The sequence below is a fragment of the Cyprinus carpio genome, chromosome A3 (genome assembly GCF_018340385.1).
Source record: "Cyprinus carpio isolate SPL01 chromosome A3, ASM1834038v1, whole genome shotgun sequence".
In the NCBI taxonomy this organism is placed as follows: Eukaryota; Metazoa; Chordata; class Actinopteri; order Cypriniformes; family Cyprinidae; genus Cyprinus; species Cyprinus carpio.
Window position 1 is genome coordinate 13,161,434 of NC_056574.1, and position 23,365 is coordinate 13,184,798.

Genomic DNA, 23,365 nt, shown 5'->3' on the forward strand with positions numbered 1-23,365 from the left:
AAAAAAAAAAAAAAAAAAAAAAAAAAAGAAGAGAAAAAGAGAAAGAAAGCAAGTCATATGTTATGTATTTTTGAATGGTTTAATAGATCCCAACACGTTATCTCACTGACCCTTGTGATATCCTATTATGCACCTTGTGATATTCTATTATGTATAAAAATGCAAAATGAATGTTAGTCAATGAACAAAATGTTTTTAGAAGCATTGTTAATGATTGTTGCCGTGTGCTGTTAATAATTAAATTAAGTTCATGTCGTTCCTCTCTGTTTATGAACGTCTCTGACTCCTGCAGACATGCAGATCTGAACGCTTGAAACTGTATCCGGCCGGCGGCTCCTTTAAGAATTAGGGATCTGGGAGTGACGCGGCAATGAAATCCAGTTGATCCTTCTCTCGCTTTGCAACGAAAAGTATTTGTGCCACCGCAAACTAGCTGGCGCTGGAGATCCGTAACATTAGCGATTTATTCAGCGTTGCGCATGAATGTGGGAAAAGAAAAGACTCGCTTTCTTTGATCCTATTTTGGACATCTGTTACTCTTGTAAGTTGGGATAACTTTTCAGCCTAATAGAGTGGAGTGGCAGGAGAGCTGGGAACATGGACTGGGGCACTGAGCTTTGGGTAAGTTCGGATAGACTTTTATGGTTTATGTTTCATCCTTCTGTTCCCAGAAATATGTATCCGATGCGGTGCGATCCAAGATTCTCTCAAATGATTACACGGGCGTAAAAAATTTGATTTATGACCATTTACGTTACTTGCAACGTGGAAGAGGATAAATGTATCAAAAGACTGTCTAGCAGATATTATGACCTAATTTTTTGAAGTTGTCAGTTGTCACCATTTAATTCGATTAATTGCCACGTTTAATGTGAACATCCGCTTAAACAAAGTTGAGCAGAATCATAGCAACAACAGTATCACCGTTAATCAGTGTAACGTTATCCGTCTAAACTCAGTGTTGAATACTGAACTGTTAATGAATATTTTCATATCTATCTAGCGGTTTTAGCGAATTATTTTTATTTTAGGGGATAGTTGTTTGTTTAATAAGGCATAGGTGAGATATAACCAACAACTTTTGACATTAACACCACTATTTTGTGTGAAGGGTTGTTTTGGAAAGATGTTTTGGCTTTGTTTACCTTCTCAGACATTGCTAATACGAAGTGCTAGCTGCTTGTTTAAGAAATTATGTTACAAAGCTTGTTGTTTGGTTTCAGTGTTTTTTGTAGATCATTTGGAGGAGTTTAATAAGCAGTCTCTGCATATCAGTGGCGCCTGACAAAGAATAGCTTATGTATTGATGATCTTTATTTAGTGACTCCAACTGGGTTTGCTTGAAGCATTGGGTTTGTCCAAAATTGTCACATTTTTATGGTCCACTGTTGTCAGCAACTACGCAACATTGTGTCACTCAAAGCTCTTTGATAATTTAGAACTGGGTTAGAGAAACAGAGTCAGTGCATGTTTCTGGATTGCATTATCATCACCTGTATTTCATCCTGTCTGTATAAGTTGCCCCATTTCCCTGACCGCCATCCCATAACGTCCCATCTGCACAGAGGTTCCCACCTCTTTTGATTTTACACGCTTGCAGTGTGTAAATGGAGCGTTGCACTGAAGTGGGTGGGGATTGTTTGACCTCCTTGCTGTTGCTCCCCCTAGGCCTCTGTCCGCTGTCCTGTTTCCATCTTCTGCTGCACCAGCCTAATTAGTTTTGCCCTGATTTGATAAAAACGCATCATCCAGTTCACATCACTGTTTATTTTGGTGTTCTGCTTCACTAGAAAGTTTCCCTTTTCCGTGCTTTTTGAGGGACGCCACTGCCAGCCAGGGAAATTACAGTAGTTTCAGCTTGGTATTAAACAGAAGTGAAAGCTGGGGTTGGTGTGGATTTGTTTCTCAGGTGTAGATGCTTCAGGCATTCCTGGTGAGTGGGAAGTGCGTGCAGTGGTTCTTGCATTGGTTTATCGTCACTCTAAGCAATGTCTAACCTAATTGGTTTTGGTCCGGTTAGTCATTAAGTGCCATTTTCATGGCTACACTATGGCATCTGTCCACTCCTTTGCTGCTAATCCACTAGCTATTTTTGGCAGGTCAAGATTTCCGTTTACTGATGAGAGAGTGACTAATTTTTGTCGGTTTTAGTGTTTGAATTCTTTCTGAATGTCTTGAGAAATGCTGCACAGCAGGCTCCTTATTAAGTCATTAGAGCATGACGAAGGACAGTGGCATTTCGCTGTGGATGCTTGTATTGGGGAGGTTGTAGACTGGCACTCTCTGCTCCGGCTGGGAGAATAGCTTTGCGTTATGGGAAGGAAGAGTTAATGATGGCGGAAAAGTACAAGGGAGGGGTCAAGAGTGAGCCAAATACAATGCTACAGATAAGAGGAACCCTGCTGTAAATTATGCCAAGGACTGTTTTTATAGCTTGAATGGATGTTTTCAAAGGGGATCTCTGTTGGTTTTAAGATTGTGGTGATAGCAGTTAGTGTGAACTTTGATTGAAGCCACCGCTGATTAGAGAGTTGTTTTAGTGAATAAACTGCATTAAAGGATTAGTTCAACCACAAAACTGTGCCAAACCCAATAGTTTTTTGCTATTTATAAGATATTTTTAATGTTCGCTCATCATTTTTGTCCATCAGTCCAAAGCCTTTCTATACTAATAACTAATAATTTTAAATGTTGATCATTTAGACTTTCTAACAGACTGACAAAAGTGCTAAATATTAAAAATTCCCAAACATTCCCCAAAGTTTTATGAATTTAGTAAAGCTAGTAAATGATGACAAATTTTTTTTTGGATGAACTAACCCTTTTCAAGAAATGTCAAGAAATGCCTTGGTTATAAATAAATTATATAGTCAATCGCATTAAGAAAATTTAGCCTATTTTTAAGACATTTCAGATATTTTAAAGATTGTTTTCATTGTAATTACTCTAAGTATTTTGAACACCTTAAATTCTCAGTAGCTTACTCTAAAGCAAAAAACTAAATGCTTTTTATTTATAAATTAATAAATAAAATAATATCTAGAATGCCATTTTAAATATACATTACAGTTGTAGGCCTATATAATGTGCTGAATTTAACTGATGCTGATTTTTTTTTTTAAAGTTCAACACTATATTTACAAATAAGACAATTTCTTCACATTATCATAATGAGAATTTTGCTAAAACTGTAGTTGTAATGAAGAATAATGTCTCTATGAATAATAAAAATATTACTTCTGATTTGTGGGTATTAACATTTCTTTGTAACATTCCTTTTCTTACCTCATTGACATCACGGTTTGTCAACAACACAAACATTTATGTACAAATTTGATGTATTTGCATACAAACAGAAGCTTAGCTTGTGATTATCGTTGACATAAACAACTGCCTCTTGTGGCTTTGTTTTGAATGAAGTTGAAAAGCACTCTATTTTTGTGAGTGAGTGGGTTGTGAGGGGGTAGGGAATTCTTCTCTTGTTCTATATTAATGGTCTCCATTTTGAGGAGAGAGGAGAGAGGAGGAGGAGGTGGAGTCAGGACATGGCCTGGCTTGTAAGGAATGTCATCCCAAAAGGCACCTCCCTCCTTCCCACTTCAAAACACATATCTAGGTCCAGGCAGATGGAGGTAGCACTGAGGGGGTTGGGGGGTGTTTCAAGATATCGGCTCTCAAAAATGGTCAGGCCCGTACTTGAAATGTAACACACTGCCCCACCAAATATGGAACTGGGAAAAGGGAAAAACACAGCCAAACTGGAGCGTTTCAAATGCTTTTTTCTTTGGGAAAATGCCGACAAATGTTTGTCAAATTAGTCCCTAGGTCTGTTTTTGTTTTGCTTCGGGCGTGCTGTAGGAAATACCATGTGATATTCATATTTTTGTTGCGCACCACTGAAATACAGCAGGAAGGGGAGAAGACTTCCACTTCCTGTGTCCTGTCTGCTCAACGCTTGTGGCAGGATGAGTTTAAAGCCCTGAGGAACCCCCTGCCTCCCACAGATAACTTTATAGGATCATAGGTTGCAAACAGGCAGGGAATCTCTGGGATGTTCTCTGTGTGGACAGAGACAGGACAGCTCATTAATGGAGCTTTCCATAACTCACTTCAGCATTGCAGATGGCATGATGTTAGTGTTTATTAATTGGTGTAAATAGTATGTGTATTGTTTGTGAAGATTATTTTCTCAATGTCATCATATGTAGAGTGTTGAAAAAATTCAGGGTTCCTGTGGTCATGGAAAACCTGGAACCCGGATTTTCAACCTTTCGTCAAAACACATTTTAACAAAAAGTCATAAATTTCTCAAGTGAATATTTTTTTGAGCTCTAAAATATTTAAACAGATAGATTTTGTCTTTTCCCCATATATATATATATTTGGTCTAAAATATTTTTAAAGATAGATTTGATGACAGAAGAAACTTCTTTCAAAAACATTAAAAATAGTAATGTTTTCCAAACTTTTGGTCTGTAGTATTTGGAAACATTACTATTTTTAATGTTTTTGAAAGAAGTTTCTTCTGCTCATCAAGCCTGCATTTATTTGATCAAAAATACAGAAAAAAAATGTAATATTGTGATATATTATTACAATTTAAAATAATTGTTTTTAAATTTAATTATACTTTAAATTATCATTTATTTCTGTGATGCAAAGCTGAATTTTTAGGATCATTATCACATGATCCTTTAGAAATCATTCTAATATGATGATTCATTATCAAAGTTGGAAACAGTTCTGCTGCTTAATATTTTTTCAGAACATGTGATACTTTTTTAGGATACTTTGATGAATAAAAATTAAAAAAAAAAAAAAAAAGCTATGTTTTTAAAATATAAATATTTTGTAATAACAATATACACTACTGGTCAGTAATTTGGGGTCAGTATTTTTTTTTTTTCTTTCTTTTTTTTTAATAAAATCAATACTTTAATTCAGCAAGGATGTGTTAAATTGATAAAAAGTGATAGTAAAGAAAATAGATTATTAGAATATATATTATTAGAATACATTTTTTTTTTATTTTGAATAAATGCAGTTCTTTTTAACCTTTTTTATTCATCAAATATATTAGACAGCAGAACTGTTTCCAACACTCATAATAAATCAGAATATTAGAATGATTTCTAAATGATTATGTGATAGACTGGATGTTACATGTGACACTGAAGGCTGGAGCAATGATGCTGAAAATTCAGCTTTGCATCACAGGAAGAAATTTTTTTTTTTTAAAGTATATTCAAATAGAAAACTATTATTTTAAGTTGTAATAATATTTCACAATATTACTGTTCTTTCTATATTTTTGATCAACTAAATGCAGGCTTGATGAGCAGAAGAAACTTCTTTCAAAAACATTAAAAATAGTAATGTTTCCAAACTTTTGGTCTGTACTGTGTGTATATGTATATATATATATATATATATGAGATATATATATATAATATATATATATATATATATATATATATATCTATATATATATATATTATATATATATATATATATATATATATATATATATATACACACACACACACATGCATACATATGCAGAAATGCAGTAAAAAAAAGTAATGTTATGAAATATTACACTCTAAAAATTTTTGGGTTGTTTCAAATATAGACTAAAAAATTTTCATACATTACACCCCAAAATTGGGTTAGTCCATATTTGACCCAAAGTTGGGTGGAAAACAACCCAGCATTTTTTATAACCATTTTGTATTTTGGTATTTTAGAAATCATTCTAATATGCTGTTTTTCTGCTCAAGAAATATTTCTTATTATTATCAATGTTGAAAATAGTTGTGCTGCATAATATTTTTGTGGAAACAATTTTGTGATACAGCACCATTCAAAAGTTTTGTGGTACGTAAGTTTAAAAAAATAAATAGTTTTATTTGCAGTCACAGGAATAAATGACATTTCAAAATATAAAAAAATAGAAGAGCTGTTTTAATTAGAAATAATATTTCCCAATATTTTACTGTATTTTTAATGAAAATAAATGCAGTGAGTATATGGATTCAATTTTAAACTTTTGACCATAAGTTTATGTATATATAAAAAAAAAAGTTGGCTGTTTCTATAATAACTTCAATACTCTTCCATTGGCTGTCTGTTCTTCCTCTTTTTCACTTTATCTGTTCTCAAATTAGTTTGATTGATTCCAGTGAGGAAGCTGTTATGATCAAGCCATCACTTTACACAATCTGATGCAAGCTTTCGGCTCTTAATATGTTATGCAGAGCACTGACCAGTGATAGGGGCTAGATGCCCTGCATGTATCTTGATGCAACAACATGACACTGATGTTTTCTGAAGTACCTTAACAACTTTGTGATTACATGAATTTGGACAAGATCCCCTAAAGCTCAACCCTCAAAAACATTTCTCTCTAGTCTATAAGTACTGTATGAATGCACACTTATTGTTCATGAAATACTTTTTGGAGGCTGAAATGTCATGTGATGGTATATTTAAACTAAAGCTATTTTAAACAGCATTTTACTAGTTCTGTTTTAGAATTATTATGCATGTAATATATTTTTTTACTTTTAAACATTCATTTCTGCAGGATCATTTGTAATAACTAGTGAAGGCAAAGTAGATAAAAAAAAGTGAATAAACTGACCTTGAAATCTTGATGTTTCTTTAAAAATGAAAATCAGGGAGATGTTCTAAATCAACTACGTTGAACCAAAAAGGTCAAAATTGTGATTCATCTTTAGGACTCTAACTGACCAAATCCCTGTGGTTTGCCCATTTTCTGGTCCTTTCTGGTTCATATTAGCTGTTTTGCAATGTTTCAACATCTCATGAGTGTTTTTGTTCCCTTTTATGGCAGCCATTTATCTATTTAGACCAGCTTTTTTTAAAGGGTCCTGAAATATTGTACTAGATTTTCTGCGACATTAACAGATGTTGTTTTGCAATCATAGGGAATATTCGTTAATACAAAAACTATTTTTATCTTCCAGGATTAAAATCTGCAGACAGTGTTTCACCATCACAGGATGTGGCATAGTGAAGTGCTATACATGATGACATGCCATGTGTCATAAATTATTCGTAAGACTGTGTTTCCTGTGATACTGTGCTGATGTGCCAGTTTTTAGGCTGAAAGGTCATGATTTCAGAGGCTCATTATCCAGAGATTCTCATTTTATTGCTTAGTGTTACATTTCTTATTTTTTTTACACTCTTCAAGTGTTCCTCCAATTCATGTTTTTTTACAAATATATTGCAAAATACTTTCAGTATTTTTAGTTTTATTCCTTTTATATTTTTTTTTTTTTTAATATTTTTTATTCTAATTTTAGTTTATTTATTTTATAAGTTGAATATGAATTTATAGTGAGTTTTTTGATTCATAATTATTATTTCATAAATTTTAATTATTGTGAAAGGACAAACTAATTGATCTGGATCAGTGTCTGACAAATCAAAATCGAAATAAAAAGTTTATTTTTTTCTCATTTATTTGAGGGCTTAGTCTTGATTTTTGTATTGCAGGACCAGTGTGACATCATTGATAAACACACACAATCTGGGCTGGACCTGGTGGAGAAATATGTGAAGTTTGTAAAGGAGCGAACAGAGATCGAACAGAATTACGCCAAGCAGCTAAGGTAAGAAATTTGAAAATGCAGGCTATCCAGTTCGAATAGCTGTGTGTTAGCATGTACATGTGTATGCATGCTGTTGTGTGTTTTTTCCAGAGCTGTGTCTAATTGTGAAATATTCATGTCTTATGACTTATTTGGGGCAGAACTGGACTTGTTGGCACCTCTGAGCTGTAATGTTGGCCTCGGCCCAGAGGATAAGCGTATTCGTGCCTGCACCCCTTCTCATTCATGACTAGGCCTTGACACTTGCTTGATCTCTGCCAGACTATTCGGAGTTCCACCCGCTACCTCTTTCTTTCCTCCTTCCCGCTGTAAGAGAAGAGAGGAAGTGGGAGCAGACGAGCATATGACTGAGGGGATGTGGATGGATGGAGTGAAAGCGTGGAAAGCAGCTTACCATTGGCATCTGCCTCTACTTCTCATGTGCAGAAGGAGGAAAGAAATGCAGCCTGGTTTTGAGTACAATTGCCTTTTTTGACACATTTCATTTACTTTTGTTTTGGAGTCCAGTACTTTCGATTACACCATTGTAATTGGTCAATGGAAATGGAAACAAGCCTTGCATGTTCTGTCTGAGCTTCTGTCTTCACTGACTGTGACAATTGGCAGGGCATTTTGCATTTTGTCAATCACTTGGTTTATGGGTCAATGACAATAAAGATTTACAATTTTAATTTATGTTAGCTTGGTTTTGGAATAACAGTATTAAACTTTTCAATAAAAGTTTACATTTAAAGGGAAAGTAAACCAGCTATTGAAAATTCCTTCATAATTAACTACTATGTATATGAAGATATTTTGAAGGATGTTGGTTACCAGACAGTTTTGGTTTCTATTGACTTCGATTGTATGGACAAAAAATACAATAGGAACCAAAACTTTTTGGTTACCCAGATTCTTCAAAATCTCTTCTTTCTTTTGTGGAACACAAAAGTCATTCATACAGGTTTGAAATGACATGATGGTGAGTAACTGATGACATGTGGGTCAATGATTTCCTTTTTTGGGAAACTATCCCTTAAGGACTCCAAAAATGTCTTGTCATAAAGTAAAAAGAATATATATAAATATATAAATAAATATATACAAAATATATATTTTTATATAATATATAAAACATATTTTCTTACACCTTGAATAAAAACTATATTTTCAAATATATGAAAATATAAAAATAATTTTTGCTTGTCACGCCACATAACTTACCTTGCCTTTTCACCCAAAACATACAAAAAAAAAAAAAAAAAAAAAAAAAAAATTATAATATTTTATTGGTCATGAGTATTTTTTTCCCCTGCATTTTGGTTGCATCACTTACTGTACCACGTTTTTTCCCCCAAATATTAATAAACAGGTTTTTTTTCTAGGAGACAATAATCAAAATAATTATTTGCTAATCAAACTACTTGATACTTTTTTTTTTTTAAAGTCTTTTGTTCATTATGTCATCAGGACACCAAAAAAATCATATAAGAGTTGTTTGTAAGTCAATGTATGTATGTTTGAATGCCATTTCTATTTATTTTTAAAACAATTTAATAGGGCCAGACAAAGAAATAGTGTCTTGTTATTGATATATTCCTGCAATATTACTGTATTATTGTGCTTGCCCGCAGTGAACTTTCATTGGTCCAAAATCTTGCTTCAGGATGACTGTAAAATAAATATAAACATTCTCTGATTGTGATCATGCCACGTCACGCAGTGTTTTCACATTCAGTGTAGGGAGAAAAATTGTTTGACACTGGAAACTCCCTTTGTGCCTGATTAGTTAAATGGGAAGAAAAATTAAAGAAAATTTCCGTGTGACATACCCAAAATACCCTGATGTCTGTGTTTTGGAAAGAACAAATGCTCTGCACGCAATGTCCCATGCAAATGCTTCACAACCACCTGCTTTTGCAGGACCAACGTGGCATATTTTATTCAACCTTGTGCTATTTGAAACCTGAGCACTCGCAAATGACATTATTATGATGAGGTTGATCCATCAGGCACTGTCTTTTTTCTGTTTTCTAGGAATTTATCTAAGAAATACAGCCCTAAACGAGGCAGCAAAGAAGAGCAGGAATGCAGGTAATTTTGCAGGCTTCCAAAGTTGCATGATTGACTTATTTTTCCTCACAATTGTGATGACAATTGAACTGTCTAACCTTAACAATGTGATATCAGAGAAGAAAGCTGACAAATCCCCAGTCACTATAATCAGATCACAGTGGTACCCTCAGCTATGTCTGATGTTGCTACGGTGACTGAGCAGCAGTAGCTATGGGGCTGTTGCCGACTCCAAACAAAAGCAAATGAACTCAACAAACAAACGCATACACCTGTAAACGACTTAACGTATGCTCCCTCTGGAAAGCAAAACTAATGAAGTGACTCATGGAGAATGGGTACTATTTAAATCAGCCACAGGTGATGAAACTACATTCTCTACACATTGAAAAACTGTAATGTGGCGTATTTCAAAGTGAAACTTTAAGTTTTTAATCATCAGGATATTATTGGATTGTGAAAGCAGGCTATGATATTATTGGTTGTTATTTTCTTGTCATAAAAACTTTTTTATATATATTTTTTATGTTAAAGTTTTAGATATTTAGATTTTGTAAAAAGAAATTTGGTAATGTTTAATATTTATATTAGATATTATAAAAAATATTTTTGTAAACATTTGGAAGTGCCTCCTGCAGGTAGAGAATGAATTAGCATTTTCAATAACCCCATCTGCTGTTTTTGTTCAGATCAATGTGAAAATCAACCCACGTTTTTACGTAGCAAACGAGCAGAACTGTACATGTGAACTGGTTGATCGTCAAGAAGATAATGCATTATAAAAATCTAAACAATTAAGAATGTAAAATATATTCATATGATATTAAATTAATATAATTAATTGATTGATAATAATAGTTTTAAATTAATATAATATTTGATCATTTTGACCCATCTGTTTTCTTAAAAATGGTACAAAGGTTGAAATGGGAAGTTTATCATTTTATAAAACATTGTTTTTTGTGTAAACCTGTATCTGAACTGTAAATGATGCTTTTTACAGTTTAATATAGACATTGCCCTACCCTGCGTGTGGTATTAATTTTATTTGTGCAGGTCTTAAAAAAGGTCTTAAAGTCTTAAATTTGAGCTTAAAAAACCTGCAGGTACCATGTTTTTTTAAATACTTTATATACGCTTTCACCTTTTTATTCCACAAAATAGGTAAAAGTATATATAAAATGTATAAGGTAATTAAAAACTGCATGTATAATAATTTGTACAAGAATAATAAAATGATTTTAGGCCTGGAAAAGTTGGTAAAAATCTTAAAATCGTGGAAATGACTGAATATAGTCATTTTCATGATTTTAAGATTTTGTAGTTACACTTTGATACATACATCTGATTCATAGAGTAAAACTAGCATGCAGCCCATAGTGAAGTTTAACATTTTTTTTTTTTTGAGTGTTTTGGTCGAACCAGTTCCCAAATTGCTCTGAAATGATTGATTCATAAGTTAAGTGGTCCAAATGTGCATGATTTTTAAAATGGCAGTAATCACAAATGACTGAAAAGGTCACGTTTACTACCAGTGCACATTGTATCTCATTCGTATCACTTTTCTTAATTCTCCAATCACCAGGCCTTTCTGGACATCCTGAATGAGATGAACGACTATGCGGGCCAAAGGGAGCTGATCGCTGAGAACATGATGATCAATATCTGCATCGAGCTCACAAAGTACCTGCAGGAGCTCAAACAGGAGCGCAAGATGGTGAGAGAATGAGAGAGGCAGACGGAGAAACTGGGCCAGGCTTAAAATAAAGTATGCTTTGGGACAAAGGGCCAGGAAGGACGCAGAGAGGGGGATTGTTGGTATGAAGGAGAGGCAGAGGCAGAGAAGAACATGTCACACTGCTTGTTTGAGAAGAAACATTCGAGTCTTCGGGTGGAAGTCTCAGTTTGATTTGTGCAACACTGTCAGAGGAATGCGTTGGTCTTCATATAGAACAGTAGATGCTGTCTCCTCTTGTTTGTCACTTGGAATTTATGGGACACTGTTTTATTGTTAGTGCTTTCTAAGGCAAACATCGCTATTACCATTGCTCATACTTAGAGTTAGGGATTTGAAAAAATGGCTAACCATAAGTATTAAACTCCAACCAACATGTTGCTGCTGCAGACATGAATTTATGACATTAGATTTATGAGGTAAATAAGCTTTGTTTGAGGGAGTTGTGCTATTTATTTTGTAAACATCATATTTTTGCCTGGCAGATGGGTGAAAAAAAAATCACATAGATATACATAGAAGGAAAGACCTGAGTATCTAGAGCTAAGGATATCAGAGACTTTTAGGTAGGCCAGTAAACAAACACCCTAGCAACTATTTGCATATGACCAAGCGACCTCCATTGCAACTAGCTGGAGCTTCATAGCAATAAGGAAAATCCATTCAAAACAAACATATGGCAAGACCCTGGAAAACCAATCTGGGTTTAAGCAGACAAAATGATTTGGCATTTTGAGTGATTTTAATTAAAAATCACAAAGACACACATAAAAAAGAAACCTATGCATGGATGAATCGTTCATAATACGATCTATAACCTGCATTCAGAAAATAAATTTAGAAAAGTGAATTTCCTTTTCATGCAGACTTTAAACTCATGAATCATAGACTTTACGTTGAAGCGAGCAGCACTCATATTTTTCTTCAGAAAATGTAAAAAATCTGGATGTCTATTTTATGTTAGAAAGCCCAAAGCACACTGACCATGGTTCCACTCTCTTTTTTTTCTCTACAATGTGCAGCATCTGTCAGAAGCCAAGAAAGCACAACAGTATCTGGAGGGCACCTACAAGCAGCTTGACAATGTAAGTTTCTCTCTATGACAGGTTGTGAAGGTTGTGTGTCCCACTGTGTCTTTGAGCGTGTCGTTGAACAGCCAGATCAGTCTGCGCTTGATGAGTTTACATCCCTGTCAAAGGCTTGCATTACGTCTCTTTGTGGCGTAAGCGCTGACTATTTGGAGTGTGCTCTTTTGTTTTTATTGTTTCTGCTCAGTTGTATTGGGGGATTGAAAGTGATTGTTTGCTGATCGTTTCTGTGGCCATTTTGTTTGGTCAGGTGAGGGTCAGGAGTGCAAACAGACACACACATTCAGATACTCTTGAAGCAGCTAATATTTTCCAATTAAATGTCCAAATTTGATAGTCTCTTTTCCACTGTTGTAACCGGTCACACAATTGTGGGGAAATAGTGTTATCCAATAATATTGTATATTAAAATGTCTCACTCCAACTGCATTGTTTTCAAGTGAAATATTCGCCTCTATTTCACAGAAATAGAAAGTATGGTCTCTCTACCACCAATACAGACCAACAATTTTGATAAAATCTTTCTTCACTTTAGCAGCTTTTTAGATTTTCTATTTAATCAAATTCTCTCTAGAATCTAAAGCTTTCTGCCCTATATAGATGCAGCTGCATCTGAAATCAGTCTCTTGTTTACACAGTTACTCTTTTCTATTTATTGAATGGCACATAGTGCACTATATAGGGACATAAGGAGCAAGCTTGAATTCAGTGGTGCCAAACGCCTTTGTTTTGTCTGTCTATGCCAGTAGTGATATGTCTGTGGAAGAAATAAAGTGACATATAGGTTTGGAACAACATGAAAGGAAATGATGACACAATCTTTATTTAGGGGTAAAATACCCCTGTAATGGCTGCAAACAAGAGCATTGTGTATGTAAACGCTTTGATTCATGTGTTGGATGTTATTTTCATGGTAGAGTAAAAAGCGATTTGAGAGGGAGTGGAGAGAAGCAGAGAAGGCTGCTCAGTATGCAGAGAAAACAGATCAGGACCTCAATGCCACCAAAGCCGACGTGGAGAAGGTATTTATGTTCCCCCAAAAGGTTTCACAGGTCTTGCCACACCCTTGCATGCACATCCTCCCATCCTACCATCACATTTCCATCATATCCAAATGCGTTGTTGTTTCCTTGTTCCTCTTTATGTACAGGTATCTGATTTCACTTTTATCTTTACTTCTGCGTGTAAATGTAGGCTAAACAGCAGGCTCACATGCGAACGCACATAGCAGAGGAGTGTAAAAATGACTACGCTTCACAACTTCAGAAGTACAACAAAGAACAAAATCAGTTCTACTTCACGGACATGCCCCTTATTTTCAATGTAAGAAGCACATGCCTCAGTTCTAACATGTTGAGACAGATCTGTTCCTCTCAGCTTACTGTAGGAATGATCCCAAGCAGTCTTGCGGTGTGCATACTGATATGTATGTTTGGTCACTGCAGAGGCTGCAGGACATGGATGAACGGCGTATCAAAAAGTTGGCGCAGGGTTACATCCTGTTTGCAGACACAGAGCGTCACGTCATGCCCATCATCGGGAAGTGTCTGGAGGGCATAACCAGAGCTGGCACGAATGTCAATGAGAGGAATGTGAGTTCTCAGTTGTGTTTTTAAGAAAAGCACTTTCGTTTCCTGCTCTCAATAAATCACCCTTGCATTAAGCCAGCCACTTTGAGAGAGCAGTCAACCCTCTGCATGCCTACACATGGAGTAGCTAACACCCCTCTGTGTTATTCAGGACTCTGTGGTTCTTATAGAGCAACACAAGTCTGGCTTCGAGAGACCGGGAGATGTTGAGTTTGAGGATTACAGTCAGGGCATCAACCGGGCCTCCTCGGACAGCAGCCTGAGCACTCCTAAAGGTCCTCTAGAGCTGCTGGGCAGGAACAAGAATAAAACATTCCGGTTGTTCAATAAGAAGAGCAAGGTAGGCTTCACTACTCTCTGAAGGCAGAGCTCCTTCTGATGAAATTGATTTGTTTTGTGTGGAGATGGAAAGTTGTCTTTTACCCTGCTGGAAAAGCCCTGCCAAAGGCGGCCAAAGCTTAGTTTACTTGACTGAACCAGATTTCATCAGCTTGTCCATGCTGATCAACCATCTAATCAGGTCTGTCCAATCCTGTTCCTGCAGAGCTCCATCCTGCAGAGTTTAGCTCCAGCACACTTGCCCGGTAGTTTCTAGTGTTACTGAAGAGCTTGATTGGCTGGATCAAGTGTGTTTTATTGGAGCTGGAGCTAAACTCTGCTGGAAGGTGGCCCCCCCAGGAGCAGGATTAAACAGCTCTGATCTAAATGAGCCATGACCATTATTTTACCAGTTAGAACCAATTTGGAGCCCAGCCATCAGAATGGTAGAATCTGGTTTTCACTGGATTTTCCAGCAGGGTTCTACAGTACCTATCTCTGAAGTGGTGTCCAGCCCTCCTCCTGTAGGACCACCATCCCAAGTTTAGCCCCAACACACTTGTCTGGAAGATTCTAGTAATAATTGGTTCAAGTTGAATAAAGCTAATGTCTACAGGATGGTGACCTTTCAGGAGCAGGATTGGACACTTCTGCGCTATAAGATGAGAGAGTAGAGTCACAGTCTGAAAGGTAACAGACTGGTTTGAGAGCATTTGAGGGCAAGACATCGTTTGATTTGTGGGCAAGTCTTTGAGAGGTCTGACTAGAGAAGGTATTAGATCCAAATCTGTGGTATCTTGCAACCTTTGTCTTCCTGCCACAGTTGAAAGATGCATGATGGTTCAATCTACCTTCACCCTTCCTCACCCCTTACTCTCAATCTTTCTGATGTACCCAACACCGATCCTTACGGTTTTCCAGTATGCACCCTTTGCATGGCTATTTGGCTGTGACTGGGGATGGAAAAGCCCCCAGCTCTGTTGTTTAGCTCAGCGTGTGACCCAGTGCTCATTCTGCTGCATCTGTGCTTTTCTTTGGGACACTTCTCCGTCTGCCATGGGCCTTAAAACACATACACTACTGCTATTATATGCTGTATAATATATCCTTCAGTCCCATCACAATGACACCTTTGTGCACTCTGTGCCATCAGGATAGATGCATGGTTGCATCTGGTTAAGTTGTTAAGGAGAAAAATCCTCTTAAAATGAGGGTTGGAGGCCAAGCATTACTAAAACATTCTCTTCTCTTCAGTCATGTGATGATTCAGAGCTTTGCGTTGGATTCAATGGAACTCTCTTTGTCCCAGAGGCCTATAAAGGTCTAAAGTGTTTTTTTTTAGGAACACTTCACCTTCATATTAATACCATCATTTCCTGCTCATCCAATAATGTAGTTTCCTGCTTTAACAAATTAGGCCTTTTTTACATGACCCTCAGCACTTGCCAGTTTAACTGTCTAGTCTTCTCCTAATCATTGTGTAGATCCATTCCTTTCATTGCAAGTTAGTGTATATATATTTTTAAAATATAATTTTATTTATTTTTTTAACCAAAGTTGCACTGCAATCTCTATCCTCTATCCTCCTTATGTAGTTAAAATCAAACTTCTTCCTTCATTCCTTGTTGCTTCACTTTTTGTTCGCTTTTGCATGTTTCCTTTCCGGCTGAGACAATCACAATGTTGAGAAGCTAAAACCTTCATTTGTTTACCCATAAAGAAGCCTTCATTTGTTTACCCATAAATTTGTGGTGGATCGTTTGACGCAATTTTAGATTCCATCTAATTAATTCATGATTTCATCCGGTAATACTGTAGTGTGTTTTTGTGCTAGGATAGGAAGTTGTTAGCTTAGCAACAAGCTAATGCTAGACTCTTTGACTCAATCTGTGAGCATTAGTTACTTGTATTCTTCAAATACTCTTTTGTGCTTATTAGCTAAGTTACTTTTAAAATCAACTGTGAACTGTTGATTCAACTGTGAGGTTGCCTTTGAGCTTACTTGGTTCTGGAAAAGACGTAGAATGCATAGCAAATATGAAATATTAGGACTCCTTTCATGTTCAGGCCTTTTTGTTGCTATGTAGTTCAACAGAAGCCTCTAAATGTAGATTTGGGCAAAAAGTGGCTCCATTTATTAGATCCATAATGGGGTGAGAAAAAACTTAATAGTAATTAGCTTTTTTGGAGATTGTTTACATTTGACGATTCTTACTCGGCAAACTTATGTTTTAATGTTTTAAACTAATGTTTTATCCTACTTATAAGTTTGACTATTGTTCTACTTATAATTCAATGTGATGTGCATTCAAGTGATTTTGGTTGGAATTAAACAGATATTTTGGTGTAATTTCTGTGTATGTTTTTCTGACAAAGACAGAAACCTTTTTAGTATTGACCCAACAAAATAAAAATCAGTGGATTCACAATAGGCGTGTAGTTTATGCCTTAATCTATAATATTTGTGCTACCATGAGACTGCTAGGAATTTTTTGGGTTGTTCGGGTAATGATGAGTAGTCCATGACACAATCCTTTTTTGTAAAACTGGTTTTCATCAACAGTACACAAAGTTTGTACAAACTTAATTATGACGTATAACAATTAGCTTCACCATGGTAGTGTAATTGACATGACCTCAACTTGAAAAGTTTTTGTGGTGCCGTTCATGCACGTTGATCTCATCTTCACGATCATTCCAACATCACTTGAAAGCCACAAGATCCATTGAACAAGACCAAGAATGAACTGTTTTCTGATGTAGCCATTGTTTGCTGCTTCATCTGGCTGATTGCATTGCTGATTGTTGGGGCTTGTGAATTTGGGTTGTTCTGGGTTTGGGTATTCTCTGTCTTGCTTCTCTTGGCTCTTGCTGAGGTTGGTCCAGTGTTGTCCTCGTTGCTGTTTTGATGTTGCTTTGAGGTGTTTGATGGTGTCTCTTTCTTTTCCCTTGTCATTTGTGTGTTTTGTTTGTTTTTACCCTTCCCTATCCTTCCCACCATCCCTGTCCTGCCGTCCTGTCCCTGTGTTCCTCTGGGTTTGTGCCTGGTGTCTGTCCCAGCTCCCCTCGTCTTCAATCAGTCCTTTCTCCACACCCCCCACCCCCTCGCCCGCTAACGGACCACCCTCCCCTAAGTTTGGCCGGGACCCCCTGTCATACTGTTTGAAGGAAATCAATAAGACAGTCAAACCTCGAATCTCTTCCTTCAGGACCCTCAAGAGAACGGTGAGTGTGATAGGTCAGGGTTCAAGCAAACTGAATAAACCTGTGTGCTGCTGTTTTTGGCACGTCTCTTTAAGGCGTTCAGCAGCACTGATCTGGGTCTGAGTAGTGGTCACATGCACCTGAATGGTCACAATGAAGTAGAAATCACGGCTCTTTTATTACTAATCTTCAGTCACAGCAACACCAGCTCTTTACCTATTCCTGCCACACTCTAGCACCACATTTAAGGCATCACGACTAGCCAACTTGCCTACTCAATACCGTTGCTGAAATCTCACCATCTTCTGTCAGTGAGTCTGTGATTGAGAATGGAATTTCGATGACCAACTACATGACTGCATCTGACATTTCTCTTTCATTTCCATGCATTTCAATGTCCCATATTGGCAGCAAATCAACATAAAGCTTGCTGAAATAAGAAAAGGAGCACCATGCAAATGTAACAAGTTGTCAGATTGAATTAAGATGCAGTTCATGCAGTAACATTGTCCTTTGAGTGAGTGAGATGTGTGTTTGTCCCTCTGGGGCATGTAGTATACTCGTGTGCCGGCAGCGCTTGTCAGCTTCTGTGAAAACACGACTTACTTTCAATAAAACTAGACTGTTCTGCCTCTGCATTCTTATTTTATTAGTCATGTAAGTCTAGGGCGAACCCCAGAAAAATGCATGTTTACACAATCACCATCGTCAGTCAGCATTTGGGTGAGATTTGAGGAGGTCAATAGTAAGTCAGTTGTTCAATGAATCATATCGGTGAATCAGAGCTTAATGGTCACTGACACATGGGTCCTGCAGACTAACTAGGGCCGTGCCAATATAATCATGTATCATGACTCTTCTTCCCATGAAGTTTCCTAAAGTTGAATTAATGAAGATGCAGGTCACCCAAAAATCTTAAACTCTAAAACTAGTGTTTGTAACTGCAGTCAGAGCTGCGTTTGTGACGATAAGAAATTGGCTAGTATGTGCTTATAAAACACTGTTTGTTTATATCTCTCTTCCTCACTTCCTCAGTTTACTCCAGTGAAGCTCACGGTAATCATTTTAAAGTGGTGTGGGCCGTACGTGCTGTGTACATGTATATTTCACCCCCTCTGTTTTAATCGGATCATTTTCTGCTTGTGAGGATTTCACATATGACCATCTCTGCACTGAAATGACAGTTTTTCTGTCATAATCATTCACTATTGTAGAGGTGGCCATTTTTAACGAAAGGCACAGCAGCCTCTGGGTTAATTTACAGTACACTATCCATGATGGCTCTTAAACAGTGACGAGCCAGTATGGTGTACTGTATTGGACATGTTTTAAAGTTGCATTGGTAAATCTATGCACATGGTTTAAATTAATTAAGAGTTTCTCAAAGGAATATTCTAGATTAAATGCATCTTTTTAACTCTATTGGCCTCATTTGGCTCTCGGGTTTGTAAAAACAATAGAAAACAGCAATACACTTGCAGTGGCGGTCTATGGCACTATGAATAAATGCTAAAAATATGATTGTATAGACATTACATTTTAACGTTGTTAGCATGTGTTAGCATTAGGTTAGTGTTGATACCAACCCTGGCTCCTCAAAGTAATATTTAACCATATAATCTAAAGCCAGTAAATACACGAAAGTTCAAAGTATACTTCAGTTTTGAAGCAAACGCTCAGCGTATGTGCGAAGGTAACTGCATTGCCTTTCTAAGTATACTTGACACATGCACACTAGAAAGTTTAATCCTTGTCCAGCGTCTGGGCTATTTACCAGTCTTTGTTTAACTAGAGCTTAAGGTATCTCTTAAGGCCCTCACACCTCAAGTATCTGTTTCTTTTTTTTAGCCATGAAACAATTGGCTGAAGTTGCCACTTTGTGAACAAATTAACACAGAAAAATTCATGTGCACGGTTATAAGTATCTGGCTGTGCAAGTCGAGTACTATGCTGATAAAAACTTGGTTTTTAGGCCCAAACTTTCTATTGCGCTTTAATTTTCACATATGCTAGCAAATGTATACTGTGACTTCAGTTGTACACATATGCCAAACACTTTGTGATCAAAACTGAAGTATACTTAGGGCTTTACCTTCACTTTATCTATGCAATGATATGTAACCCATGTAACGCACTATTTACAGAGCAAACTCTGTACACATCAGTAACATCAGCAATGCATAATCAGAATTTCATACGCCTAGAACAATAGTCCTTTATATTATAGAGCACATATGAAACATTTTACTGAATATTTCATGTAACAATTATCAGCTTCACATACCTTCTTCAAACCCCTCATGCCGCATGGATTCATTAAAAAAAAATCCTGTCACCACCAGATTGTGTTTAAAAAGCTACAATTGTATTTAACCCAGAACGTTCCTTTGAGTAAACTGTTTATTTATCGCTTAAGCATTTCTCCTTGACTTTCCTGTCATAAATGAAAAATGTGTTGCCAAAATCACACACACAGCCTGTAGTGTTTAAATGCAACAATTATAACAGATGGTATAATTACCCTGGTAAAGAATTGCTACAATACAGCTTTTCCTCCTGCAAACCTGAACTCTCACTGTGGGCTCTCTGGTTCACGTCTGTCACTGCTTGGCTTGTGGTGTTGGAGGGGTGGCTGGCTGTTTGTTTGTGTGAATCTCTGTGAGTGACACTATCTCCCTGCCCATCTCCTCAGTCTGTGGACTCAGAGGGCTTCACACATCTTCCTCCTGAGCAGCGCAGGAAACGCTTGCAGCAGAAGATCGATGACATCAGCAAGGAGCTGCAGAAGGAAATGGATCAGAGGTGAGTCGCCTGCCATTCCGTCTCTCCGACAACTATCGCCATGACAACTGGCCACAGCTGAATCCGCAGGGTTGCCGTGGTCCCTCTTCAGGTCTCTGAGGAATCAGTGGTGTTGAGTGCCACAAGTAACCGTTTCTGTTTCTTCTTTGTCTTTCTCTGTTACATTCAAGCTCTCGCAGTCTTAAACAAATGTATTTATTTCTCTGTGCAGTGAGGCTCTGGGTAAAATGAAAGATGTCTATGAAAAGAACCCTCAGATGGGAGATCCTGCCAGTTTGGCACCTCAGATCACTCAGACGGCACAAAACATGGAAAGACTGAGAGGAGAACTCAACAAATATGAGGTTTCGGTTTAATACTCTCTGTAAATCTTTACAAGCTTCAGAAAGACTTTCTCAACACACTTGTGTCTTGGTTTGTTGTAGTCCTGGCTCGCAGAAGCAGGAGGCCGAGGAGACTCGATACGATACTCGACACACTCTCTGAACAATAATGGTGCGCATAACCCCAACAGGTCAGTTTTCTTTCAGAAAACATGATTTTCTGATTATGGTGTGTATTCTGACTAAGCCTTATTCTGAAAAAGAGGTTTACATGCTTCACGGCTATTGGAATCTTCTTATATACAAATTATCACCATATTTCCAAGAAACTAAGACTTGCATGTTGTTTTCCTACTACTCTCGTGTGCAAATACAATAAACCATTTTATTTGATTCACAATCGGTGAATTGCAAAATGTAGGTCATGAGACTCTTTGTTTTCATTTATCTGTATCCTTATTTTAAATAAAATTCCAAAGAAATATCTCCTAAATAAAACATTACATAATTGGAACAGTCAAATTTTAGACGTCTATATTTTGCTTGTTTTATATCCGTATCCATATATAATAGTCCACATGCCAGCCGCAAGCACATGCCAGTTGTCTTGTTCAGATTTCTAAAAAATCATTATATTGCTTTAATCTGGTTATGGTGATTCACATAAAAATAATTTTCCCATGCTTTTTTCAGTCCTGGAGCCATCTCAGAGGACACCGACTCCTCCCAGGCCATCTACTCTGAATTTGATGATGAATTTGAGGAAGAGGAACTCGCTGCACCTATTGGTCAATGCACAGCACTCTACAGTTTCCCAGGTAATATTATACAGCTTTGCTCAAGCACTTGCGTATATCGTACCCACCTCTTTTCCTCGTAAGTCTCTCTTCCATCTGTCCACAGGCTCCAGTGAGGGAACCATCTCCATGCAAGAAGGGGAGGTGCTGTCTGTAGTGGAGGAGGATAAGGGTGACGGATGGACGCGAGTGCGGAGGAACAATGGGGACGAAGGCTACATCCCTACTTCTTATGCCACTATCACGCTTAATAAATGACCTCATCCCCTTTCCACCCGCTGCAGCAGAAATCCACTATACCAAACACTATGAGTAGCTTCAGATCACCACTCATTATGTCCCAACATGGCTTGCTGCTCCTCTTAGAGGGATAATTTAGTGGGGAATCACTGCACAGTGGGCTAATACACTCCTCCTCTAAGGATGAATGAGTATCTCAGGGTGTGTATTATGTGAGTAAATGAGGTAGAGAAGGTTGGACTAATTTTTCTCCTTATTTTGCATGGAAAACAGTGCAGCAGGGAGCCATGTACACGCAGCTATTGCTCAACAGACACATCAGTTCCTGTGGTGACGCTGTCTGATGGTGACTTTTGATAGCAGTCTGTCAGCAGAGTGGAGATATTTACTCAACGTGTCTTTCACTAAGATCTTCCATCTGCAACTTGATGATGTGATTCCACGTCTGGTGCGAAAAGCGTAACTATCTCTGCTGGGAGAGATCCAGCAGCGTTTTAACTTGAAGTATATGCTTTGATGATCTGAGTGGCCAAAAATTATGTTTTACAGTAGAAAGTGTTGCATATGCTTCCCTCAGTGTGCAGTAACATGAAATGTGCAGTAACAAGAATCAATAAGACCTAAAAATTGTGTATAGAAAATACTGAGCACCCAAGTAATATTAAGTAACTCCTCTTTTTTTCTTAAGACTTTTACACAAACACACAAGTTGAAATACTCAGCATTACAAAATTATGACAATCAGAGTCTCAAAATCTGCAGGAAAAAGCCACACTTCTCAAATCTTAGAATATGTAGTACAATAAATAGTTTGTTGAAATAAAAGAATGTAATTTATTGAGTATATAAATAAGTGTTTGTATAATAAATAATCTGCCACATTTATATAAGAGGTGACTGCACACATTTGCCATTTCAGATAGATGAACAACCAAGAAAAACTATTTTAGGCGACAAAAGCAAATTTAGGAGTTTCATATAGAAATATATGAAATAATATATTTTAGGCATCACAACACCACTATTGTCTTATTAGCTTTTTATTCGATGAATAAAGATTGTATAGTTAAGAATAGATTTTTAAATGCAAGGGTTCAAGCCTCCGTGTTCAGCGTTTGTTTTTTTTCAATCTAAGGCAGAACTGTTAATGTTTGGGTATGTCAAGGTGCCTTCAACTTTGTGTATGTACCATACTCAGAATTCACTATTTTATTGTCTTTATAAATGTCAAGCACATTTCCAAATCCGACATGATGTCCTGTTTGTTTTCTTTTAGGTGAAATTCTCAATTGAAAGAGATTTTTAGGATATTCGTAAACCTTTTGAGTGGAGATGTTGATTTTTAGCAGCAACTAAACTATTACATGCATGCTATTATAAATTTTGTAAGCAAAAAAAAAAAGAAAAAAAAAAAAGGATTTTAAAATCAAAACATTTAATTCACATGGTGATCATAACGGCAGTTTTCCATAGCTAACAAGTGCCGCCTGCTGGTAATAGGAGATTGCTGTAAAGTGGAATTGTCATAAATGAAGTGGTCATTGTGGTCAATAGGATTTCATCCTCTCTGCAGTAAA

General features: G+C 36.8%; 1 protein-coding gene across 3 annotated transcripts; it reads left to right on the forward strand.

Moving 5' to 3' along the window:
* The first annotated feature begins 328 nt into the window (after positions 1-328).
* LOC109074877 (cdc42-interacting protein 4 homolog) lies at positions 329-23,037 on the forward strand. Of its 3 annotated transcripts, none has more exons than XM_042719072.1 (15): positions 329-621; positions 7,525-7,640; positions 9,657-9,714; positions 11,263-11,409; positions 12,450-12,512; positions 13,433-13,537; positions 13,710-13,838; positions 13,961-14,107; positions 14,256-14,444; positions 17,483-17,647; positions 20,319-20,428; positions 20,640-20,772; positions 20,854-20,942; positions 21,445-21,569; positions 21,655-23,037. In XM_042719072.1, the coding sequence occupies exons 1-15, from the start codon at positions 598-600 to the stop codon at positions 21,804-21,806; spliced, it is 1,752 nt and encodes a 583-aa protein (XP_042575006.1). In that variant the 5' UTR covers positions 329-597; the 3' UTR covers positions 21,807-23,037. The 3 variants fall into 3 exon arrangements, with proteins under 3 accessions (XP_042575006.1, XP_042575014.1, XP_042575021.1); XM_042719080.1 differs by lacking the exon at positions 17,483-17,647 and adding an exon at positions 18,662-18,682 and having other exon boundaries at positions 330-621; XM_042719087.1 differs by lacking the exon at positions 17,483-17,647 and having other exon boundaries at positions 331-621.
* Positions 23,038-23,365: the final 328 nt, after the last annotated feature.